The sequence below is a fragment of the Canis aureus genome, chromosome 3, assembly GCF_053574225.1.
Source record: "Canis aureus isolate CA01 chromosome 3, VMU_Caureus_v.1.0, whole genome shotgun sequence".
NCBI classification, from domain to species: Eukaryota; Metazoa; Chordata; class Mammalia; order Carnivora; family Canidae; genus Canis; species Canis aureus.
Genome location: NC_135613.1, coordinates 21,000,293 through 21,022,095, shown reverse-complemented (window position 1 = coordinate 21,022,095; position 21,803 = coordinate 21,000,293). Strand labels below are relative to the sequence as shown.

The following is a 21,803-nucleotide window of genomic DNA, read 5'->3' as shown; positions in this document are numbered from 1 at the left end:
GGGCTAAGTGGCACATCTTTTCCTGTGCTTTTGCACTGTCTGCATGTCCTCTTTGGTGAAGACTCACTTCAAGACTTTTGCCCATTTCCTTTTTTTGTTTACTGTTAAATTTTAAGTTTTTGAAAAATATTCTGGGTTAAAGTCCATTTTGGGATATGTGACTTGAAAATATTTGTTTTCCAGTCTTTTTTTTTTTTTTTTTTTTAATGCTCTCAAATAGTGACTTTCCTGCACAAAATGTTTTGCTTTTTGGTGGAATTCAATTAATCATTTTTCTCCCCCCCCCTTGGAGTTTTAAACACTTATTTTTTATTCAAGTATAATTTAGCATTATATTAGTCATAGATGTATGATATGATTCCACAATTCTATGTTTCTCCGTGTTCATCAAGGTCAGTGTACCTAAAAAAATTTTTTAATTCCAGTATGGTTAAGATACAGTGTGGTATTAGTTTCAGCTTTACAGTATCATGATTCAACACTTCTGTACATTATTCCGTGCTCATTATGTGAAGTGCTTCATCCCTATCACCTGTCTCCCCATCCCCCACACCCCTCCCCTCTGGTGACCATCAGTGTGTTCTCTAAAGGTAAGAATCTGTTTCTTGGTTTGTCTCTTTTGTTCTTTGTTCATTTGTTTTTTAAGTTGCACTTATGAACAAAATCATACAGTATTTGTCTTTCTCTGACTTATTTCACTTAGCATTATACCTGATAAGTCCATCCATGTTGCTGCAGATGGCAAGATCTCATTCTTTTTTAAGATTCTGAGAGAGAGGGGATCCCTGGATGGCGCAGCGGTTTGGCGCCTGCCTTTGGCCCAGGGCGCGATTCTGGAGACCCGGGATCGAATCCCACGTCAGGCTCCCGGTGCATGGAGCCTGCTTCTCCCTCTGCCTGTGTCTCTGCCTCTCTCTCTCTCTGTGTGACTGTCATAAATAAATAAAAATTAAAAAAAAAGATTCTGAGAGAGAGAGGATGTACGGGGTGAGGAGAAGCTGATTCCCCACTGAGCAGGGAGCCCGACATGGAGCTTGATCCCAGGACCCTGGGATCATGACCTGAGCTGAAATTGAGAGTCCCACACTTAACCGACAGAGCCACCCAGGTGGCTCAAGATCTTATTCTTTTTATAGCTGAGTAATATGCTCGGGGCGTCTGGGTGGCTCAGTCGGTTAAGTGTTTAAATCTTAATTTCAGCTCAGATCATGATCTCAGGGTGGTGAGATTGAGCCCCGCATTGGACTCAGTGCCAGGCATGGAACCTGCCTAAGATGCGCGCTCTCTCTCCACCCCTCCCCACTGCACAGGCACATGCTCAGTCACTCTCTCAAAAAACAAAAGGGCAAGATCTCATTCTTTTTATGGCTAACAGTCCATTGTGTGTATATAATATATATACACACCATACCTTCTGTATCCATTCATCTATGGATGGACACTGGGCTGCTTTCATGTCTTGGCTATCGTAAATAATGCTGCAATAAACATGGGCATATATCTTTTTATTTTTTATTTTTAATTTTTTTGGTATATATCTTTTTTAATTAGTGTTTTCATTTTATTTGGTTCCCTCAAAAAGTTACAAATAGAATTACCATATGATCCAGTAATTCCACTAGAGGGTATTCAGGTTTTCATATCTTTTAGGGATGGTCTTGTGGGGTCATACCTAAGAACTCTGCCTAACCCTGGATCCCAAAGATTTTTTCCCCCCTCCTTTTCTTCTGTGTTTTTTTTTTTTTTTATAAATAAATTTTTTAAAATTTATTTATGATAGTCACACACACACAGAGAGAGGCAGAGACACAGGCAGAGAGAGAAGCAGGCTCCATGCACCGGGAGCCCGATGTGGGACTTGATCCTGGATCTCCAGGATCGCGCCCTGGGCCAAAGGCAGGCACCAAACCGCTGCGCCACCCAGGGATCCCTCTTCTGTGTTTTCATTTGTAGCTCATTGAGTTAACTTCTGTGGAAGGCATGAGGTCTGAGTCAAGGGTGGCTCTCTGAGGAGTAGATGTCTAATTGTTCCAACACCATTTATTGAAATGATCATCTTTTCTTCATTAACTTGCTTCTGGATTATTGTCCAAAGTCATAAGATCTCCTTTTTGGGGAATGGTTTTAACTATGTCACTGTCATTGTGAGTTCTAGGACTACTCTGATTACTGCATTTTCAGTGTGTTATGGTAGTTTGTGGTTTTCAAGGGTTGATTCCCTTTAACTTGTTAAATTTATGTGTATGAGATTCTTAGTATTACTGTCAGAATATCTTGAGGTGGCTGAGTGACCTACCACCTTCCTTGCTAATTTTGGCAATTTGTATCTTTTTCCCTTTGATAGACCTCTAGCAAGATTGGCCATTTTGTTGATATTTTCAAAGAACTAGCTTTTGATTTGATTTTTTTTTCAAAATCCAAAATCTTTGACTTCACTGGTAGCTGCTCTTTCTTATTCTTATTTTGGTGACTGTCCCTCTGCCCTTGAGTGTTCTATAAATGGGAATCAAGCTAAGCTGCTTAACGTTGTTCCAGTCTATTATCTATTGCTGAAAAGAAGGTTTACATTTCTGTTGCATAGTCTGATTTATCCATTTTACTTTATGATTAGTATTTTGTGTCCTGTATAGTAAGATTTTACCTGTTCCTGTTTTTAATCCCCGATGGATTATTTTATCTTTTATGTTGACAATCCACCTTGGGCTGTTTTGTATGGCATTTTATTTAATGATTTCTGTATGGTATTTATTAAGGATAAGAGTACTTTTTGATATTGTTACTGTAGGTATCAATCAACCCTGGTTCTTCTTATTTTTAAGGGGAAGGACAATGCTTGTAGATGCCCCTGACTCAGAGCCATGCTGTGCACCAGGCTGTGCAGGTGGCAGGAGTTGGCCTGCCCCTCGGAGGAGTTATCAAGGTTTGGCAGCTGCTGAGTGGGTATTACCCCTGCAGGAATGGCTTCCTCTCCAGGCAGACCCCCCAGATAATCTCTTTGTTGGGAGGATGTGTGTGTGTCCCCTCATTTAGCTCCACTATCACTTGCAGGGGTTGTGAAGGGAGGATAGCGACCCCAGGCCACACATCTTCCTTCTGAGGAATCTGAACTTTACCTGGGAACTGCAGGGGTCCACTCTGCCCTCCTTCGCCCTAGGCAGCCAGTTTGGGCAAGAGGGTTACTTTTGTGTGTCAATATGGCCAGGCTGTGGTGGCTAGCTGTTTGGTCAAAGACCAGTCTAGATGTTCCTGTGAGATTAACACTTGCATCAGTAGACTTTGAATAACACAGATTGCCTCTATAATGTAGGTGAGCCTCATCCAATCCATTGAAGGCTTAAGAGAAAGGCCTGGGATCCCCAGGAAGGAGGGATGCACTCTGGAGCCTCCAGCCCACTGGCTGGCCCTGAACACTGCGGACTGGCTGGCCCCACATCCCGTGAACTGGTGTCTTAAAACAAGTCTGTGTCTCTCCTCTGCCCATCCTCCTGGGGTTCCTTGGAAAAAACCCTAATCCTGGGGTGGGCAGGGGGTGGTGGCTACAGCTATAGCACACACGGGGTTTTGCTGCTGGTCCTTCCTGGTCCCTTCCAGCCTGGCCCCCCTCTACCATCTTTCTGCTTGGAGGGCAGAGCTGCTTTAAGATTAGTCCTGGGGCTCATCCTCAGGCAGCAGGGAAAGATTTTGGATCCGGTTGCTGAGGCAAAGGCCCTTGTCTGTTCACCTTAGAATATGGGGCCTTGGCTCAGGCCACTCGGGGTGTGACTGCCCCCCACCCCCCCAGACATGGTCATGAACAATAGGCTGTGTAGGTTTCCCACCTGGCCGCTTTTGGAAAACACTAACCAGACGCTGGCACAGCACTCCACAAAGTGATTCAAAGCCCCACCAGCAGCCCCAGCCCCGTGGCCAGACCCCTGACCTTCCCTTTCTCCCCCGAGTCCGTCTTCCTCACAATGGGGCTGCCATGGCGCAAATCTGGAGGCAGATATAGTTAATACAAATCACTGTGATTTAATAAATAGCGGGGTGTCCCTGTGCGGTCTGGGCCCGGCCCAGAGCCCAGGGGAGAGACAGGCCGGATGTCCTGCTTTCCAAGAAGCAGAGCCGAGGGAGGGACCTACCGCACAGTGTCCTAAAAGCACCCCTCTGAAGAGGGGTTGGGGGAAGGGCCACAGTCACATAAAAATAGAGATTATTTAGGGATTTTACACAGGTGGGGTCCACTATACATCGTCTTGGTGAATCTGGGCTTTCTTGGCTCTGGAAAAGAATTTTTCACCTAGTTTGAGGAGCTCTGACAAAATGAACACGGATGAGGCCAATCCAGTTAAAAACAACAAATCTGCAAAAAGGTGAAAGAAAAAAGGAGTCAGAGAGCACAGGCTGCTGCCCAGAAGAGGCGCTGAGCCCAGCAGGGCCACAGCCTGGGCTTCCTTCTCTACATTTTATCTGTTGTCACAGAGATAGCAGAGGTGAGTGGGGAGGACCCGGGAGCAAATCTCAACCCAGGACAGGAAATGCTACAGAGCCAGCTCCACAAGGACCACCTGCCTTTCCAGGGGGCCCAAGTGCGGGGTGTTGCCCACTTCGGCTTTAACAGAACCCTCAACCCCCCTATCCTGAAGGCAGATGCCCCGATCTCCACCTTGGGCTCCCTGTGCAGGGGGTCAATCCCTAGAACCTCTGCTGACCCCATAGGATCTTACTGTCAGAACCTTCCCCGGCTCCCGTTGCCAACGATTCATTACAAGCATGGTGCCCAAACCATCCCCATCCAGGGCATTCCTGGAGATTTGGTAAAGCTGACTTAATTCCCTGTTGGGAGGAACAGCCATAATTTTTACTTCTTGCCTGTAGCGGCAGGGCACCTACGGGGCCCACAGGACCCTGCTGCTAGATTTTGGGGAAGAAAGAACAAGTGGTCCTGAGCCTTGCCCACCAAGGGCTCCAGTGCATCCGTGTCCACTGCCTCAGACCTGACCTGTGTCATGGCCTGGGGATGTGCCCAGGGCACGGCTCACCCCATACCGGGGGCCCTGGTTACTGTCGCTTCTTGGGTGACCTCCTCTCCCTGACTTTCCCCTCTTCCCACTTCTGCTGATGGTCAGCTCTGTTTCTGTTGAAGGAGCCTCCATTACCCAGGGCATATTGCAAAGCACTTGGCTCCTCACTCAGCCTGGGTGGGGGTGCAGGGGAGCCCCAGGATTCTATACCTGGGCAGGTGTGCTCAGGTCTGGGACAGCCACGGGCATAAAACCATGTTCTTTCTGGCAAGAACCACAAGCTGGCTTGCTCCCTGGCTTGAGGTAAGTGGGTGTCCAAGACACACCAGCCCACTACCCGTTGGGGGGCAGAATGAGCCCAGAGTGATGCCCACGCCGGGGCAGCCCCAGGCCTGGCTGTACCTGCCGTGTGTACTCTGAGCCTCCAGGAGGCCACGTCCCCTTCTGCCCTTGGTGGTCTTCCTGGCAGAGGTGCCTCTTCCTATGGTTCTTGTGTGCCCCAGGCCCCCATCACATCGCCCTCCCACCCAGTGTACCCTGCAGGGCACAGATCCCTGAGGACTACCCCCCCCCCCCCGCCAACATCCCCTCCCACTCACCGAGTGCACCCAGGTTCTCTGTCTGGAAGACCTTCTGTAGGGGCGGGACGTAAATCACAGCCAGCTGCCCCAGGATTGAGCCCAGCACTGAGTACAGGAACATGGGGTTCCGGAGGAAGCCGATCTCGAATATCAACTTGGTCTGTGGGGGCAGAAGGGCACATGTTGGCTGGGTCACATTCACGGATGCCACCATCCAAGCAGAGGCACGGAGTGGCTAGGACCCTGGCCCCAGCACTTCCCACGGGGAACAGGAAGGGGTCCTGCAGGGAGGGGAGGGGAGGACAGCCCTGGGCTCACCTGGGAGCGGCAGGTCAAGGCATTGAAGAGGTCAAAGAACACAAAACAGGTGAAAGTCATGGTTGTGGTGCGCGGGGTGCTGGCCTTGTCTGCGGGGATCTGGAACACAAAGGCGCGGGATGAGCATGTCCAGGGAGGGCATGTGCTTCCCAAGATGAATTTGTCCTTCACCCAGAGCCAGAGGGAGCAGGAACTCCAGCGGGGGCCTTACTAGGAACTGACCTGAACCTCCTCTCGGTCTTGTAAGGGGAGACATGTTTCACGACCCCCCAACCCAGCCAACCCCGGCAGGTGGAGGGGCCAGCAGCCCTTCCTCAGGGATTGTGGCTGCCCCCCATGCTCCAGCCAGGCTCCCTTGCACAGATAAAGGGAATGCCCCTTCCTCCAGCAGGTGACATTGCTTCCTGGGAGATGACACTGCTTCAGCTACATCCACAGAGCAGAACATCACTTCCTAGATGACACACCCTCCCTGGCTCTTGGCTCTGCTGCTCCGACCCGTGGCAGGGTCTCATTCCCCTTGACATCGTAGGGCCAGGCCTGGAGGGGAGGTGGAGGTGACCCCTTCCCACCTGGGCTTGCATGCTGGACTAGGGGTCTCTGTGGACTCCACTGGGGGGCATGAGTGAGAGCCCGACTCCACAGTCGTGGGGAAAGCCCCAGAATCTGCATTTCCTACAAGGTCCCAGAGAGGGTGACGCTGCTGTGGGAGCACAGGAGGGTTTGGGTCCTCTTCTAGCACACAGGCTGGGTACAGGTGGGGCCTCACCACCTCCCCAGGTAGTTGAGAATTTGGGGAAAAGCAAAGCCGCTCCTCTGGGGGCGAGGCTGGAGAAACCCAGAGGTGGCCCCGTGTCCCATCCTCCTTCCTGCACGTGGCACCTGCCCGGCTCTCCAGCTAGAGCACTGAATGTTGGCACGGGGGCCACCAACAGGTGACCCATGAAGTCCCACAAATCATCACCTCCAGGAAACAAGTACTACCTTTTATAGATTACTAATTGTTTCTTGGTGACAGGAGGAAGCATCATCAAGTCTCGTTTGGAGTAAAACCTGATTTCCTCCACGTGCCCAGGAGGCCTCCTATCCTTCTGCCCTGTCTGCCCCCTGCCCCCTCTACATGTACATGTGTCTCCCCCCATGGGAACCCAAGCCCTACACCCACGCAGGGACCATCCCCAATGCTTTGCACACACCCCCGGCCCCGGGTCTCCCTGCACAGGGGCTTAGCCCATCCTGGCCAAGCGAGCCAGTGAGGACTTGGCTCACCTCCTTCCAGAAGATAAAGAGGGTCCCACTGATGATGACGGCAGCTGACAGGAGGATCTTCAGGATGAGGGATCTACTGAGGATGGTGTCCCTGATGTTCCGTGGTGGCTGCTGGAGGGTGTCTTTGTCAACTGGTTCCACCCCCAGGCTGTGAGGAACAAGGCACGGGGCACCTTGACACAAACCACTGGGAAGGGTCATGTCAAACAGCCGGGTGGCGGCTGGGCAAGCACACCTGAGGTGGAGTGCTGAGCTTTCCAGGCTCTCAGGTCAGCTCCGGAGGCCCGGCCAGTGCCGGGAGGGTCCGGGGGACCTTGGGCCGAGCACATTTGGGCAGTCCACGTGAGCCTGGGCTGATCCCATGCTTACAGGGACATCTCTGCGCTGGATGCCCGCCCCTCACCTCCTCTGCCCTAACCAACTGTCCAGCTCCTTCCACGGTCTCCACCCTCAGCCTGGGCCCTATGGGGAGCCCTACCCCCTCCATCCCTCCCTGAGCATGGGGAAGGAAAACCTCCCTCAGGGCTGGCCACACCGAGGTCCTGGAAGCACCCCGAGTCCCCCTACCTCATGCCCGGGCAGCTTCTATCACCAGGGGACCTCTAGCGGGCTGGAGAAATGGGATCCACGCCCTGCCCACCACAGAGCCCCCCATGGGCGGAGGGACCCCCGCCCCCAGCCAGCTGTGAAATAGCAGGATTAGGGCTCAACCAGCAGCAGGCGGTGTGGGGGGCGCTGAGGGGTAAGTGGGCTGGGGGAGGCCCCGTGGCACCCCTGGCCCTGTTCCCACAGGTAAGAGGCACCCTCCCCTGGGGCAGGGTGGGGGAGGGGGTGGACACAAAGTAGGGCTCTTGCCCTTGGCAGCTGTAACAGGTGATACTGAAGTGGTAACATAGATACTATGTATCAATAAATAATAATCAGCTGAAACCACACATACCCTGTGCCCAAACACAGTGCAGTGCCTCCCTGCTCGTGGAGGCCGGTTTCCCCGACTCCCGAGGTCATACTTTCTCCGGCACCATCCAGCCAGCCTCACACTGCCTTCTCATCCATCCAGCAAATAACTTCCCCAGTCAGCTACGGGGTGCCAAGCACTGGTCTAGGAGCTGGGATACTACAGTCAACAAACCCACAAACTCTGCCGGAGGGGAGATGGATCACAATCAGATAAACAAGGACCTATGTGTATATTTTCTTCATTAGGGAAAATTAAAGCAAGGTAAGGTGAATGAGAGCCAGGAGGCTGCTGTTAGAGTAATCAGGGAGGACTTCCCAGAGGTGGTGACTGGAGGAGAAGGGCTGAGCCATGGAGCCGCACCGGGAGAGCTTCCCCCCATCAACCCTGGCTGCCCACGAAGGCGCTTCCTCCCATGCCCAGGGCACGTCGCTGGCTGTCTCCCCACCCTCCACAACCCCCGTGGACCACACTCAAGTCTTCTAGACTCCAAGGGACAGCGGCTGTGTTTGCACCCGTGCTCTGAGCAGGGGCCCGAAGCTGCAGAGGTGGGCAGAGCCTGGTGGAAATGGCATCTCACCTCTGCGCTGGTGGCCCGTCCATGATGATGTTGATCCACAGGATCTGCATGGCATTGAGGGGGCTAGGCAGGTTGCACACGGTGGATAGAGTGATGAGGCTCAAGGCTGAGATGCTCCTGCGGGGCACACACACAGGGACTGTCCATGGCCGCTTGCCAGACACGCACGCGGCACCCGACGGCACTGGGAGAAAGGCTGGCCTTGACTTACGTGCTCAGCTGAAAGCGGACAAAGTTTTTGATGTTATGAAAAATCCCCTTGCCTTCCTCCACCGCATTCCTGCAAGAGAGGAGAGGGCGTTTATTCACAAAGAGGGTCGGGTGGAAGGGTTCAGGTACCTCCGCCAGCCCTGAAGGAAGCGACTGTGTCACCAAAGATGCCCTCATGCTTGGCCACTGCTCTGTTTCCTCTCGCTGGCATGCTCAGGACACATCAGCAGAGGTGATGACGCCCTGCCCGGCACCACCAGGCACTGGGGACTGGACTGCCAGCCCAAAAGATCACCCTTCTGTCCAAGAACTGTACATCATCCTCCCACCCAAGCCTGGGACTCCGGAAGCACCTAACACACCTCGCTGATTCACCCACAAGAGGCACAGCAATCCAACCTGCTAATCAGACGCAGGGGCATGGCAAGAGGGGAGAGAATCAGGAAGTTTTAACCTCTATTGTATTTTTTGAAAACTCTGCAAAAGTCCTTTAAAAAACTTGATCTAGAGTCACTAACACAGAATACTGCTTAGCCCTTTTTTTTCTCCTAAAATTTTTTTGAAGAACTAAAATTACAGTTACTTATTAACTGCATCTTATGACTTTTTTCACCCCCTAAGGGAGAAGCATGCTAAGGATTCCTATGGTGCATCCATTTATAAAGAAAAGCCTCCTTCTGTAAAGTCAGAAACCACCCCAAACTTCAATTTTTGTTCAGATTTTTGGTACCAGGCTTGAGCAAAATTTTCTCCCAACCCGAATTATTTAAATTCACATATGAGGAAAGACTTCATTAGAACTAATTAAAATTGGAGCTAGAGGGCAGGCAACTTTATTAAGAAAACAGAAAAAAGCGACACAAGAGAACAGGCGCCCTGTCATCTTGGCAGCTCGAGATCACATCAGTGCCAGGGACGCAGACATTTCTCCCCCTCACTTAACACTGCAGCGTGAGCATTTCCATGTCTTTGATATATTCCTCAAGACATGATTTTAATGCCCCTGTCGTACTCCTCCTAGGGCCGTCTAGGCTTTTCCCATAAATGGGGCCGCAGCAGGCCCGCTGGCATGTGCCTCCATCAGTGCCCCTGATCCTGGCTTTCCCGTCAGATGCACCCTCAGGCTGCAAGCAGGGTCTGCTGCATGTTGTCTGTAACATCCCCTTGGGTGCCCTATGGGCCTGGGACACTCCTATCTCTAGCACAACAGATGCCGGTGGGGGGGGGGGGCAGCTGGTTACCCCAGGACTTTCTGCCACTAAAAAAAAACCCAGCTACTGAGCAACTTACATGATGGCCGAGAAGTCATCGTCCACCAGGATCATGTTGGCAGCCTCTTTGCTCACATCTGTCCCCGTCTGCCCCATGGCAATCCCGATGTCCGCAGACTTCAGGGCGACTGCGTCATTCACCCCATCCCCTGTCATGGCCACGATCGCCCCTGATTCCTGTAAAGCCTTTGGAAAGAAGAGATGAGTGAAGAACCTTCTTTCCTTCCCTCTGGATGCTCTGGCTCTCCCATCACACGGCCGACAGCAGAGGCGCCTCTCTGGAGTCAGCTGGCTGAAGTCTGAATCCCAGCCCCGCTCACACTTGCCGCTGTGGGAACTGAGTAAGCCCTGAACCTCTCAACCTCAGCTTCTCCATCTGCAAAGTGGGGGTGACCGTCCCTCCTTCTGTGAGAGCTACAGTAAGAAGGCGGGTGTGACGGCACCAAGCCCATAGTGAAGGCTTATTCGTGTTGTCCGTCTCCACTAAGAAGTAAAAGTCAACAGCTTACCCCTGAGACCACGCGGTGCCCAATAAGTATGAATGTTTTCTCTTAGGAATAACGTGCATGGAGATTTACTCCCTAGAACTAAAAACCCTGAAAATGGCATAAAGGATAAAATAGGAGAGAGCTACAGAGTGCATCTTCTAGTGCCCACGTGCAGGAGACAGGGCACACCCATAGGGCCCTCCTCCTGGCACCAGCAAAAAACCACATCAACTCCCTGCTAGGCACCTGCTGGGTGCCAGGCTCTGCGCCAGGAGCTTCGCAGCCTGGCCTCCTATAACCCTCTCAGCAGCCTTGTGAAGTAGCCGACATCTAGCCAACATCACCCATACTGCCCCCAGTTTACAGACAGGGGAACTGAGGCCTGCAGGTAAGTAGCAAGAACGATGCCAAAGAGCATTGACTAGTGGAGGCTTGTTGCTTTCTGTTTTTCCCTCTGCACCATGTAATTCCCACTCCTGTTTTTGGTGAACATGGCAAATGTCCCTCTGTTCTGCTCCCCACCCGCTGTTTAAGGCTGGCCGAGGCTCCCGCCAACTCCGGCCCCGGGTCACTCCCTGGAGCAGAGCCACCGCCATCGTCCTGGACTGACCCTGAAGGACAGATGAGGCCCACAGCTTACCTTTATGATTTTGAGCTTGTGCTTTGGGCTGGTCCTGAAGAAGACAGATACCTGGATACAGAGGCACAGAAGAGCAGAGTTGGTGACCACGGAGCTGACACTCTCCCCCCGCCCCCCGGGAGGACCCCACCTTCCCGATGCAGTTGGCCAGCTCCTCCTGCTCCATGCTCTCCACCTCTTCCCCGGACATGGCTTTCAGCTTCCCGTTGCACAGGCCGATGTTCCTTCCTGCATGGTACAGAGAATCCGTTCTGAGGGCTTGCTCCCAAGCCTGAGACTGCTCCCGTGCCCGCCCCTCACTCCACCGTGTGACCTCAGTCCCTGCCTGGGCCACAGAGAATGACAAGAAGAAAAGCCTCGGCAGCCACCAGCCACCAAGCACCTGCTACGTCACACGGTCTCAACTCCATCCAAGGAAGTACCTTCCCACAGAGGCCCCGTTATCCCTGCTCTAAAGGTGAGGGAAGGGAAGAAGGGATTTCCCCAAGGTCACAGAGCTGCTGAGTGGCGATGCTGGAACCAGGCGTGGTTTTGTCTGATTCCAGAGCCTCTGATCTGTTCACGGTGCCGGGCGCCTTGAGACACAGTGGGGAGGAAAGCAAGGTGTGACGCCCTCATTACAGCGTTAAGTCGAATTACAGGAGGAGGGTTGCTAGCTAGCCCTCTGCAGACGAAGAGCCGGGAGGTCAGAGTGGCTCAGTGACGTGCCAAGGGCCCACAGCTCATGGCACAAGCCGCCCAGGGGTAAACTTGGGGAATGGCATTGCCTGGGAAGAGGAAGTGAGCTCGAGAATGAAAGCCCCCCCCTCCCCCCCCCTTGCGAGGTTGTCAGGGGTCGCAAGGGCTCCGCCCCCTTCGGAGGGCCTGCCAACATTTTAGGGCCGACAGTCTCTGAAGGCAGAGCGCTGGCCTGTGAAAGGTCATGGTCACCGTGTGCAGTCCTGGCAAGCCCCCCCAACCCCGCCATCCCTGCTTACCTATGGCTGAGGCAGTCTCCAGGCCATCGCCTGTTATCATCTTCACCGACACTCCCGACTGACAGAGAACCTTCACCGCTTCCTTCACGCCAGCCCTCGGAGGGTCGATGATCCCGACGAGACCCAGAAAAGTCAGCTTCCCCAGCTCGGGCCCAGAAGCCAGGGCCAGCACTGAGGAGAGACCCAGAGCCACAGAAGGTCCACCGGGGGCCAAGGGGCGATGGTGGCCTCAGTCAGCCCAGCCCTTCCGCATCCCACGTCCCTCTGTGCCTGTGAGGGGCAGCAGCTCTTGAAGGCCGGCCCCAAGCTAGGAGAGGAAACCTGACCAGCAGAAAGCAAGACATTTGTCCACCGGTGGTCTACATGCCAACCGCACCCCAATGAGAGTGGCCAGAAGGAAATCTGTGAAGTGGCACATTTCCAATGGTTTTTTGTCTCTCGTATTGTCACCTGCCCCAGGGGAAGAAAATGCACAGGAGGGCACTGCAGGTAAGAGTACTCTGACTGTTGGCTCATCCTGGCCTTGACCCTGTTTCGGTGGCACAGAAGCCAGGCCAGGCTCCTAGGGACAGGTGTTCCGAGAGGGGGTGTTGTGAGAACTGACCTCACTGCATCACCTTCCAGCTACTGGAGCGGGGCGGCGCTGTGGCCCTGTGACAGTGGTGGCAGTGTCCCGAGCCAGTGGTGTAGACACCCTGTGCTAGTTGGCATAGTGTCATTCATTCCTCCCCACCCCGCTAAGCTGCATCTCCGCACACTGTGACATCCTCACCTTGCGCACTTGTCAGCAATCTGCTGGCAATTTATCATTTCGGTTTCCTGAAGGGAAAAACCAAGGCAACTGGCACCCAGCCCAAAGCATCTCATTTTCCCCAGAGAGTATACGAGTGAGTTCCCGAGTGTTTTTAAATACTTTCTCTGGCAACGGACAGGCCGACCAATGGCGCTATGGGCAATGTGCGTTTTCATGTTCAGCTAGCTCGCCAGGGAAGCCGCTGTCCCTGGTGCAGAAGATTGGAAATGGCCAAGGAATTAAATGTCTGCCTTGATTTTACAAGAGCTTTGGGTTTTCCTGAGAGTAAGCAACAAGCAAGAAGACCAATCAGGAAAATTAATGTTTCTAGTACGCCTCATTCATCTGCCTGAGAAAACTCAGGAGAAAGGCTCCAGCCTTTCTCACACACGAGCCACGTCTGGACTAACAGGGGTCGTTTGGTGGCTGGGATGGGCTGGGGGGCTCCCTGTCCTTCATCTGACCATGGATTCCACATTTGCTTTACTTTCATTAGCACACTGCCTGCCTGCCATTCCGATCAATTACTAAGAACCCCACATTAATGCACTTGAAGAGTCAGTGTGACGCGCCAACCCGAAGCTCGGGGCTGGGGGCAGAAGGTACTGACCACGCAGGCCGAGTGAACCCATCCTCTTCTCCTCCTGCTGCCAGAAGGATCTCTGCTGGGGTGTCAGTGGCAGGGGGATACCTCCATTGTTGTACATGGTGCAGTAATTAATCACTTCTTCAAAGGCCCCCTTTATGAAATAAATGTCTTCCTGGTCCTTGGAAAAGAAAAAAGGCCACTGTCATTGGATGCCTTGGCTCATGGTGACCCTCAACTCCTGCACACAGAGATGGTCATGGTGGGGCGATTTTTAGTGGACCATTAGTGCTCATCAATACAGGACAGGCTAAATTACAGGAAAGCCACATGATAGGATATGCACAGCCCATAGGAGGATTGAGGCTGACTCTCGATCCACATGCCCCTCTACGTGAAGTCCCTTGTTGAGGTCACCGAGAGCATCCCGTGCATTCCGTTAATCGGTCCTACCCCAGGCCCTGTTACACTTGTATGTGTAGGACTGATTGCTAGACATCCAAGTTGGACTGCTGCCTCCCGAGGGCAGGTGCCATTTCTGTTTTGTTCACCCCTCCACGTGGTGCCTCATAAAAAGGAACCCAAACAAGCCCCTAACCGTTTTCCCTGTATATTTAGGCTCTGTCTTCCATAGACGGCAAGCTCCGTGCAGAAGGCACTGTGCCAGTGTGGGTCACACTCTGTCCCCAGCATTAGCACAAAGCCTGAATGCTCATGGTATGCAGGGAATGAGCTTTATGAATTGATAGGGAAAGATGTCAAAGATACCACCGTAAGGGAAAAAAAGCAAATTATAAATACTATATACAGCACGACCTAGTTTTAAAACAACCACCCCATATGTTGCTATGTGCATATTTAGAACTTGGAATATTCCATCTCAGACTGTTGGGGGGTTACCTTGGGGCAGGGGTGATGGGTCAGGAGCGAGGAGGAGTAGAATTAAAAGAAGCTTCCATTTTTAAAGTTGTATTTCTATAGTTTATTTATATGAGAATATATTACCATTGTCTTTAGGGAGGGAGAAAGAAAAGATCTGAAGGTATTAAAACATTTAAAAAATCTGTAACCCCTTTTAAGCAGAGAAGATCCATACACTCATCCATTTGTGGCAGAGGCCTGGAACGCGCTGGCCAACCTGCCCACTGCCCTGAGTAAGAGAGGAGGGATCTCGGCATGAGCAAGACGTGACAGGTTCCAGAAAGGGAGGGAAATAAAGAGCTGGAGGAAAAGGTGGCAGGCAATACAAAACGTTTTAAAAGACCCTTTTATCGTAGAAAATCTGAAAAGCTACAGAAGGTTAAAAAAAGAAAAAGAGGGGAAGAACTCAGCTTTAATCCCCACTCAGGGATAACCAGGAGTAATTTGGTGTATGTTCCTCTGGTCACTCATAGCAGGTGCACACACACACACACACACACACACACACATGCACGTGCCTATGTGCGTACGTGTGATGCGTGAGCTCATTGTTCACACCATCTGTGGTGGGTGCTGGGATGCACCTCCTGATCTCCGCCCTTCAGGAAGGAAGGACTGTCCCCACCTGGTGACAATTAAAGGTGCTCATACCTGTAAGGAACTCGGTGCCAGGGTGTGAAAAAGAACCCCCAAGTTAGCAAGGAGGTTGGTGTTCACAGTGGGAGCACACATCAAAATTCCCAGCAAACACAGGTTACTGGCTCCATGACTGATATATATATATATATATATTTTTTTTTTTTTTAATTTTTATTTATTTATGATAGTCACAGAGAGAGAGAGAGAGAGAGAGGCAGAGACACAGGCAGAGGGAGAAGCAGGCTCTATGTACCGAGAGCCCGACGTGGGATTCGATCCCGGGTCTCCAGGATCGCGCCCTGGGCCAAAGGCAGGCGCCAAACCGCTGTGCCACCCAGGGATCCCCTGATATATATTTTTTAAAGATTTTATTTATTTATTTGAGAGAGAATGATTATAAGCAGAGGGAGGAGCAAAGGTGGAGGGAGAAGAAGAGTAAAGAATCTGAAGCAGATTCTATGCCTCAGCATGGAGCCTGACACAGGGCTCGATCTCATGACCCTGAGATCATGACCTGGGCCGAAACCAAGAGTCGGATGCTTGACTAACTGAGCACCCTGGCATGCCGCATTCCTGATATTTCTGACTCAGAGGTTCTGGGTGGAGCCTGAGAATCTGCATTTTTAGCAAATTCCCAGGGGATGTTGCTGGTCCAGGAACTTTGAGACCTACTGTTTCAGACAAAAATCTCAGAAAAGAACCCAAGATAATCAAAAGTCTAATGGCTATCAACTGTATTTTCATGTATTTGAAACTTTGTAGAAGAAGCTGGGAGCTTTAAACTCTCTCCCTTGAGAATTTTCCTTTCTTTGGGGTGTAGGGAGAGGGTGGGAGGGGGCAGAGAAGCAAACTCACCTCATTCTTGGGGCTGCATTTCACTGCCATCCACTTCTGCTCTGAACTGAATGGAATTTCTTTTTTTCTCACGTATGAATCTTTAATATCACTTAAGTCCATCTAGGATAATAAAATGCAAGCTTCCAGTGAGTCATCCTAAACCAATTTCTGTGCAAAGCTCAGTTCACTTAAATTAGTCATTATTCAAACCATTTGTGGCTGATGAGAAATCCAAGCATGTAGCTCACAGAAAAAGGCCACTTGCTTTCCAACGTCCCACCAAGGAAAAAAGGTCTCATTTCTCTTGTTCCAGGAGCAGAACCAGTTTGGTCTCCACAACAGCTCTGGCACCCCACCAGCCCACCACCCATCACCATTCTGCACCTGGAACTGGGCACAGAATGGAGGCATTTCTGCCAAGTTCCAGACTCAGGGTCTGACTGCGGAGCCCTACAATCAGTCAAATACACTAAAAGGAAGGGGTCTTTCCTGGAGGGAGGCTGGGGGGCCACCAGGCGGGTTGCATTTCTTGCTCTATCTCCCCGGCACCTCCATAGGGTCTGAGCCACGGGGCACCCAAGGATTCTTATGGGATGGCCAGGAAGGGTTAGAGGCCTACAGAATGTTCCAAAGCTACCTGGCATCTCAGTGACAGCCTGAGGATGTTTGGGGCCACTCTCTCCCATTATTACTAAACTTTCCCATTCCTCATTTGCCCAGACATGAGCTCGAATTCTGCTAATTCAGTCCCAAGGGGAAGAACTCCCAGCACAGACCATCGAAGCATCCCTACCGGGTGCCTGGGTAGCTCAGTGGTTGAGCATCTGCCTTCAGTACAGGTCGTGATCCTAGAGTCCTGGGATCAAGTGCCGCATTGGGCTCCCTGCATGGAGTTTGCCTCTCCATCTGCCTGTGTCTCTACCTCTCTCTGTGTCTCTCATGAATAAATATAATCTTAAAAAAAAAAAAAAGGCATCCCTACCTTCATGGCCAGAGCAATCAGGGCCCCTTCCGTGGGCTGTCCCATCACGGTGTTCTTTCTGATGACAGCGTTGTTGGCCACACAGCCTGCCTGAAAGCGGGGATTTCCGAAGGTCTGTAGTTACTATTTGGAGCTGGCACCCTTGAGCCTGGGCTCACTCAGGCATGTGGAAAAGTCACATGCTGAAGGCTTGACCCATGTTGGGGATGGGGGCTTGGGGTGGGGGCGAGGGACAAGATTTACTCTTCAAAATACATCAGAGTCCCCGCTCTTCAAAACAAACACCATAAATATTTACTGACTTCTGAGCTCTGATCCTTACAAAGACCCTTGTAAGCTTATATCATAGGGGGCAGGCAGGGAGGCTGGGGTGATAGAGTGATTGCTAATAGGTATGGTTTTCCACGACAAAGTGTCCTGAAATTAGATGGCTGGCTGGTTTGGGGCACTCTTGTCACCTCTATGAGCTCGTTAGACAATGGCTCGATTTGGACCAACAAGGGCACTCGGCATGTGGGAGGCCTGAGTTATGGCTCATACTACTCATATTGACAATCAAAACAGGCTCATTTTCCAACATTCATCAAGCACCTTCTCTATTCAGGCATCTCTCTCTCTCCCTCTCTCTCTCTTTGTTAAGATTTTATTTATTTATTCATTACAGACACACACACAGAGAGAGGCAGAGACACAGGCAGAGGGAGAACAGGCTCCATGTGGAGAGCCTGACGTGGGACTCGATCCCAGGACCCCAGGATCATGAACTGAGGTGAAGGCAGACGCTCAACCGCTGAGCCACCCAGGCGTCCTGCAGGCATCTCTTTAAAGCCTTTCTGAGGATGCCTGGGTGGCTCAGTGGCCCAGGTTGTGATCCTGGGATCCCGGGAATGAGTCCTGCATCAGGCTCTCCACCGGAGCCTGCTTCTCTCTCTGCCTATGTCTCTGCCTCTCTCTCTGTGTATCTCATGAATAAATAAAATCTTAAAAACTAAAAAATAAAATAAAGCCTTTCTGGCAGGCAGGGATGATTACAGAGGGCTCTAGATCCTCTCTTTGGGCCACTGTGACCCCTGACTCCGAGGATATGGCCCAGTCGTCACCAAGAACCCTCTCTTCAGAGAGAACACCTATCAGCAACTTCTAAATGCATATTTCCACCATGAGGCTTTGACACTCACCTCTACTAATTTCCCCACTGAGACATTGTTGAACTCCTTAATGACTTCCTTGGAGGGTAACAGACAGACGGTCCCTTTGCCATTATACCCAACTCCGCTGACCTGCAGGGCAAAGCCGCAGAGGGGATGTCAGCACGTGTCAAAAATACACTCCCCTGGTTGTCCCATCATCTCTTTTCTGGGGGACCTACCCCCAAGGACATAATCCTATCCACGAGCAAGGCTTAAGGCATGAGGATGTTCCCTGCATGTTGTGTATTGATCAGAAAACTCCCTAAGTGCCACGCTTTAGCAATTGCAGTAAACTTCCTTAATGAGAAAATAATGGTTAAGAAAACGAGGTAATATCACAGAAGAGAGCTTATGTTCTAGAACAGAGGTGGGCAAACTTCCCCTTAAGGAGCCAGAGAGCAAATACATCAGCCTCTTGCAGGCCATGCAATCTGTCACAACCCCTCGGCTCTGTGACCGTCGATATACAGTGCAGAAGCCAAAGGGTATGCCGGCCTGCCAGCGAAATCCTATTTATGAAAACAGGCCCTGGCCTGTGAGATGTCATTTTTCACACCTTATTCTGGAAGTTTTAGGAAAAACGTCACAGGACGCAAAACGGCACGTTCGGGGAGCTTACAACTTGTGCCACACAGAGGAGAGAGATTGAAAAACCCAAAGGGACTGTCATGGTTAGTTTATCACAGGCGGTTAGGGGCAACTGCTTTCCCGCTTCTACATTATGCGATGTGGTTATTGTTAAAAGGTAATTACAAAAAAAAAAAAAAAAAAAAAAAAGCTGGCTCAACTCAGTTGTGTTCCTTGCTGCTGTTTGTAGCAAGGAAATTGTAGAATAACCCATTTTTATTTCTTCCTTATTGCTTTCTGGAAGATTCTTTTAGGAAGGAAAGGGTCTGAAGGTAGACAGCTGTCCTCGGCACGGGACTCACCTCGGCATGGAGCCCGTCAGATGTCACCAGCTGGGTGACGGTCATCTCATTGGCGGTCAGAGTCCCTGTCTTATCCGAACAGATGACATTGCAGCAACCTGGCACAAGAAGACCCCAGTTCAGAGGAAAGAGAACCCATCACCGTTAATTCTTAGGCTAATGAAACACCCAGGCCGAACCACCACCTAGTCGATCCCATTTACAAGATTTCAACCAGGATGGTCCTTTACCTAACGTCTCCACAATTGGTAACTTCTTCACGATGACCCGCTTCTTGGCCATCCGCAGCACTCCTAGGACCAGAGTAACCGTGACAACGATGGGCAGACCCTCAGGAATGGCAGCCACTGCCAGGCTGGATCAAAAGGCCAGACAGGTCATCTTTAACATGCTCTTAAGGATCACATGAATCCCAGCTGGGGTTGCCAATACTTTCACCTGTTGAGGCATGTCTCAGGTGTCCCCAATGCCCCCATTCTAGTCTCTGTTCCCAATACCATGATGCACCTGTCACCTTCAGCATCCATGGCTCTAAGTTCTCCTATTGCAAAACCCAGCTCTTGGGAAGGGACCTCCCCTATCAGATATCCACCCTTTAGCATAAATTAGTCTCTCAGTTGTTTTGCCTCTTTACTTTTGCACTTAAATTACTGTCATTTATTAAACAGAAAGGTCTTTGGGTCCTACGAAAGGAATTTCCAGAATTAGGCAATAAGTGGGAAGTGGAATTTTTTGGTTCAGAGAGCCCTCCCCGAGTCTCCTGAATTTTACTTTTTATTGGTCTAGTTGTTTAGACATTTCTGGTAAAGAAGTCAGACTAGGAACTTAAGGCTGAAGGACGTAGTGACAAACTTGTGCCTTTACCAATTGTAGCAGAACTGTTTGAGTGTCTATTCATTTCATTATTACCCCTCCAACTCTTTCTTTCTTTCTTTCTTTCTTTCTTTCTTTCTTTCTTTCTTTCTTTCTTTCTTTCTTTCTTTCTTTCTTTCTTTCTTTCTTAAGATTTTATTTATTCATGAGAAACACAGAGAAAGAGGCAGAGACGCAGGCAGAGGAAGAAACAGATGCCACGGGGAGCCCAATGCAGGACTTGATCCCAGGATCATGTCCTGAGCCGAAGGCAGACACTTAATCATTGAGCTACCCAGGAGTCCCCCTCCAACTCCTTGCGTACCATGGGACTCTACTCTCCCAAAGCCATGGCTGATTGGATTAGAAGAGAACATCTGACTCCAGCTGAACTAATGGGCTTCTCTCTCTGGAGACTGAATTGTGATAAAGCATGTGGATCCCTTCCCCCTGGGCAGTGTGTCAACATGTGAGGGGATGTTAAGAAGGGGCTCTTTCTGCATCAAATTTGGTTCCAGAACATTATGGCTGATTGATTCCCCATTCCACAGTCTTGAGCAGGTGTGGATGAGGCAAAAGTTAGTGTGGGGCTTCCTGCTGGCTTTGGGCCCATAGGGGAGGCTGAAGAGTTTTGGGGCAGACTAGAGAGGGTGCCTCTGTGCAGAGCTAGGGGTAAGCGTTGCCAGCCACACCCCTCCGCAGCTCACCCTCTGCACCAGGACATCCAGCAAAGCCCTACAGACATTCAGCAAATATTTGCGGGACAAACAGATAGGAATGAGTGAAGACAGGCACACTCAGAGGTACTGGGTTTCAGTTCCAGACCACCACAACAAAGCGACCGTCACAATAAACCCAGTCAAATGAACCTATCGGTTCCCAGTGCACATAAAAGTTGTTTACACTGTAGTCTATTCAATATGCAATAGCATCAGGTCTAAAAAAAAAAAAAGTATACAGTTTAACTTAAAAATACTTCGTTGCTAAAAAAAATGCTAACAATCATCTGAGCTTTCAGTACACTGTATCACTCACTGATCAACATAAAAAATAATGAAAAGTTTCAGATATTGCAATTACCAAAATGGGGCACGGGGATGTGAAATGACCAAATGCTATTGGGAAAAATGGCCCTGGTTGACTTGTTCAACACAGGAGTGCCTTTCACTTTGTGAAAAAGGCAGGATCTACAAAGCCCCATGAAAGGAGGGATGCCTGCAAGAGCCTAGAGCTGGTTGAAATCTTGTAAATGGGATTGACTGGGCGGTGGTTCAGCCTGGGTGTTTCATTAGCCTTAGAATTAATGGTGAGGGGTTTCTCTTTCCTCTGAACTGGGGTTTTCTTGTGCCAGGTTGCTGCAATGCCCAGCGCACAGCCAGCATTCTACGCAGCCTGGTGCATCATCAGAAAGCCCGGCTGAGGAAGCGCACAGCACCAGAGTCACACGTGGCAATCCTATTTCATCAAATCTAAGACATAGCTGATGGTGAAGGGCACCATTATCTGTGTACCACTAAGAAAAAAAAAATACCGCCAGTTCATTAACCACCTGGTGCTTTCTTATCTCATCATTTATAAGAAGCAGCCTGACCTCAGAGAAGTTAAAGTGTGAAAAGAAACTACATCTTAGAATCAAAGATATGTGGTACACGGATGGTGGCCTTTTCCCTGGAAACAATGAGATTACTGGATTTGGCCAAGGGACTGTGCCCAGTTTCTATGGTGACAGCAAGAAGGCTTCCTTGGTTTTATGGCACCCGCTGACAAGACTAGCTAAGC

The 21,803-nt window shown here is 50.7% G+C and overlaps 1 protein-coding gene across 1 annotated transcript in view; it reads right to left on the bottom strand.

Annotated features, from left to right (window-relative positions):
• Window positions 1-3,988: 3,988 nt before the first annotated feature.
• The window catches only part of ATP2C2 (ATPase secretory pathway Ca2+ transporting 2), a 59,424-nt gene continuing 41,609 nt past the window's right edge, over window positions 3,989-21,803 (bottom strand). Inside the window, exons 12-27 of the mRNA XM_077891035.1 lie at window positions 19,403-19,527; window positions 19,173-19,270; window positions 18,232-18,333; window positions 17,054-17,143; window positions 16,090-16,191; window positions 13,699-13,855; window positions 12,296-12,466; window positions 11,449-11,546; window positions 11,319-11,369; window positions 10,210-10,376; window positions 8,921-8,989; window positions 8,710-8,826; window positions 7,172-7,319; window positions 5,903-6,001; window positions 5,603-5,744; window positions 3,989-4,342 (exon numbers count right to left, since the gene is read on the bottom strand). Of these exons, the coding sequence (XP_077747161.1) occupies window positions 4,224-4,342; window positions 5,603-5,744; window positions 5,903-6,001; window positions 7,172-7,319; window positions 8,710-8,826; window positions 8,921-8,989; window positions 10,210-10,376; window positions 11,319-11,369; window positions 11,449-11,546; window positions 12,296-12,466; window positions 13,699-13,855; window positions 16,090-16,191; window positions 17,054-17,143; window positions 18,232-18,333; window positions 19,173-19,270; window positions 19,403-19,527 (1,855 nt within the window). The 3' untranslated portion in view covers window positions 3,989-4,223. The remainder of the gene's footprint in view (window positions 4,343-5,602; window positions 5,745-5,902; window positions 6,002-7,171; window positions 7,320-8,709; window positions 8,827-8,920; window positions 8,990-10,209; window positions 10,377-11,318; window positions 11,370-11,448; window positions 11,547-12,295; window positions 12,467-13,698; window positions 13,856-16,089; window positions 16,192-17,053; window positions 17,144-18,231; window positions 18,334-19,172; window positions 19,271-19,402; window positions 19,528-21,803) is intronic.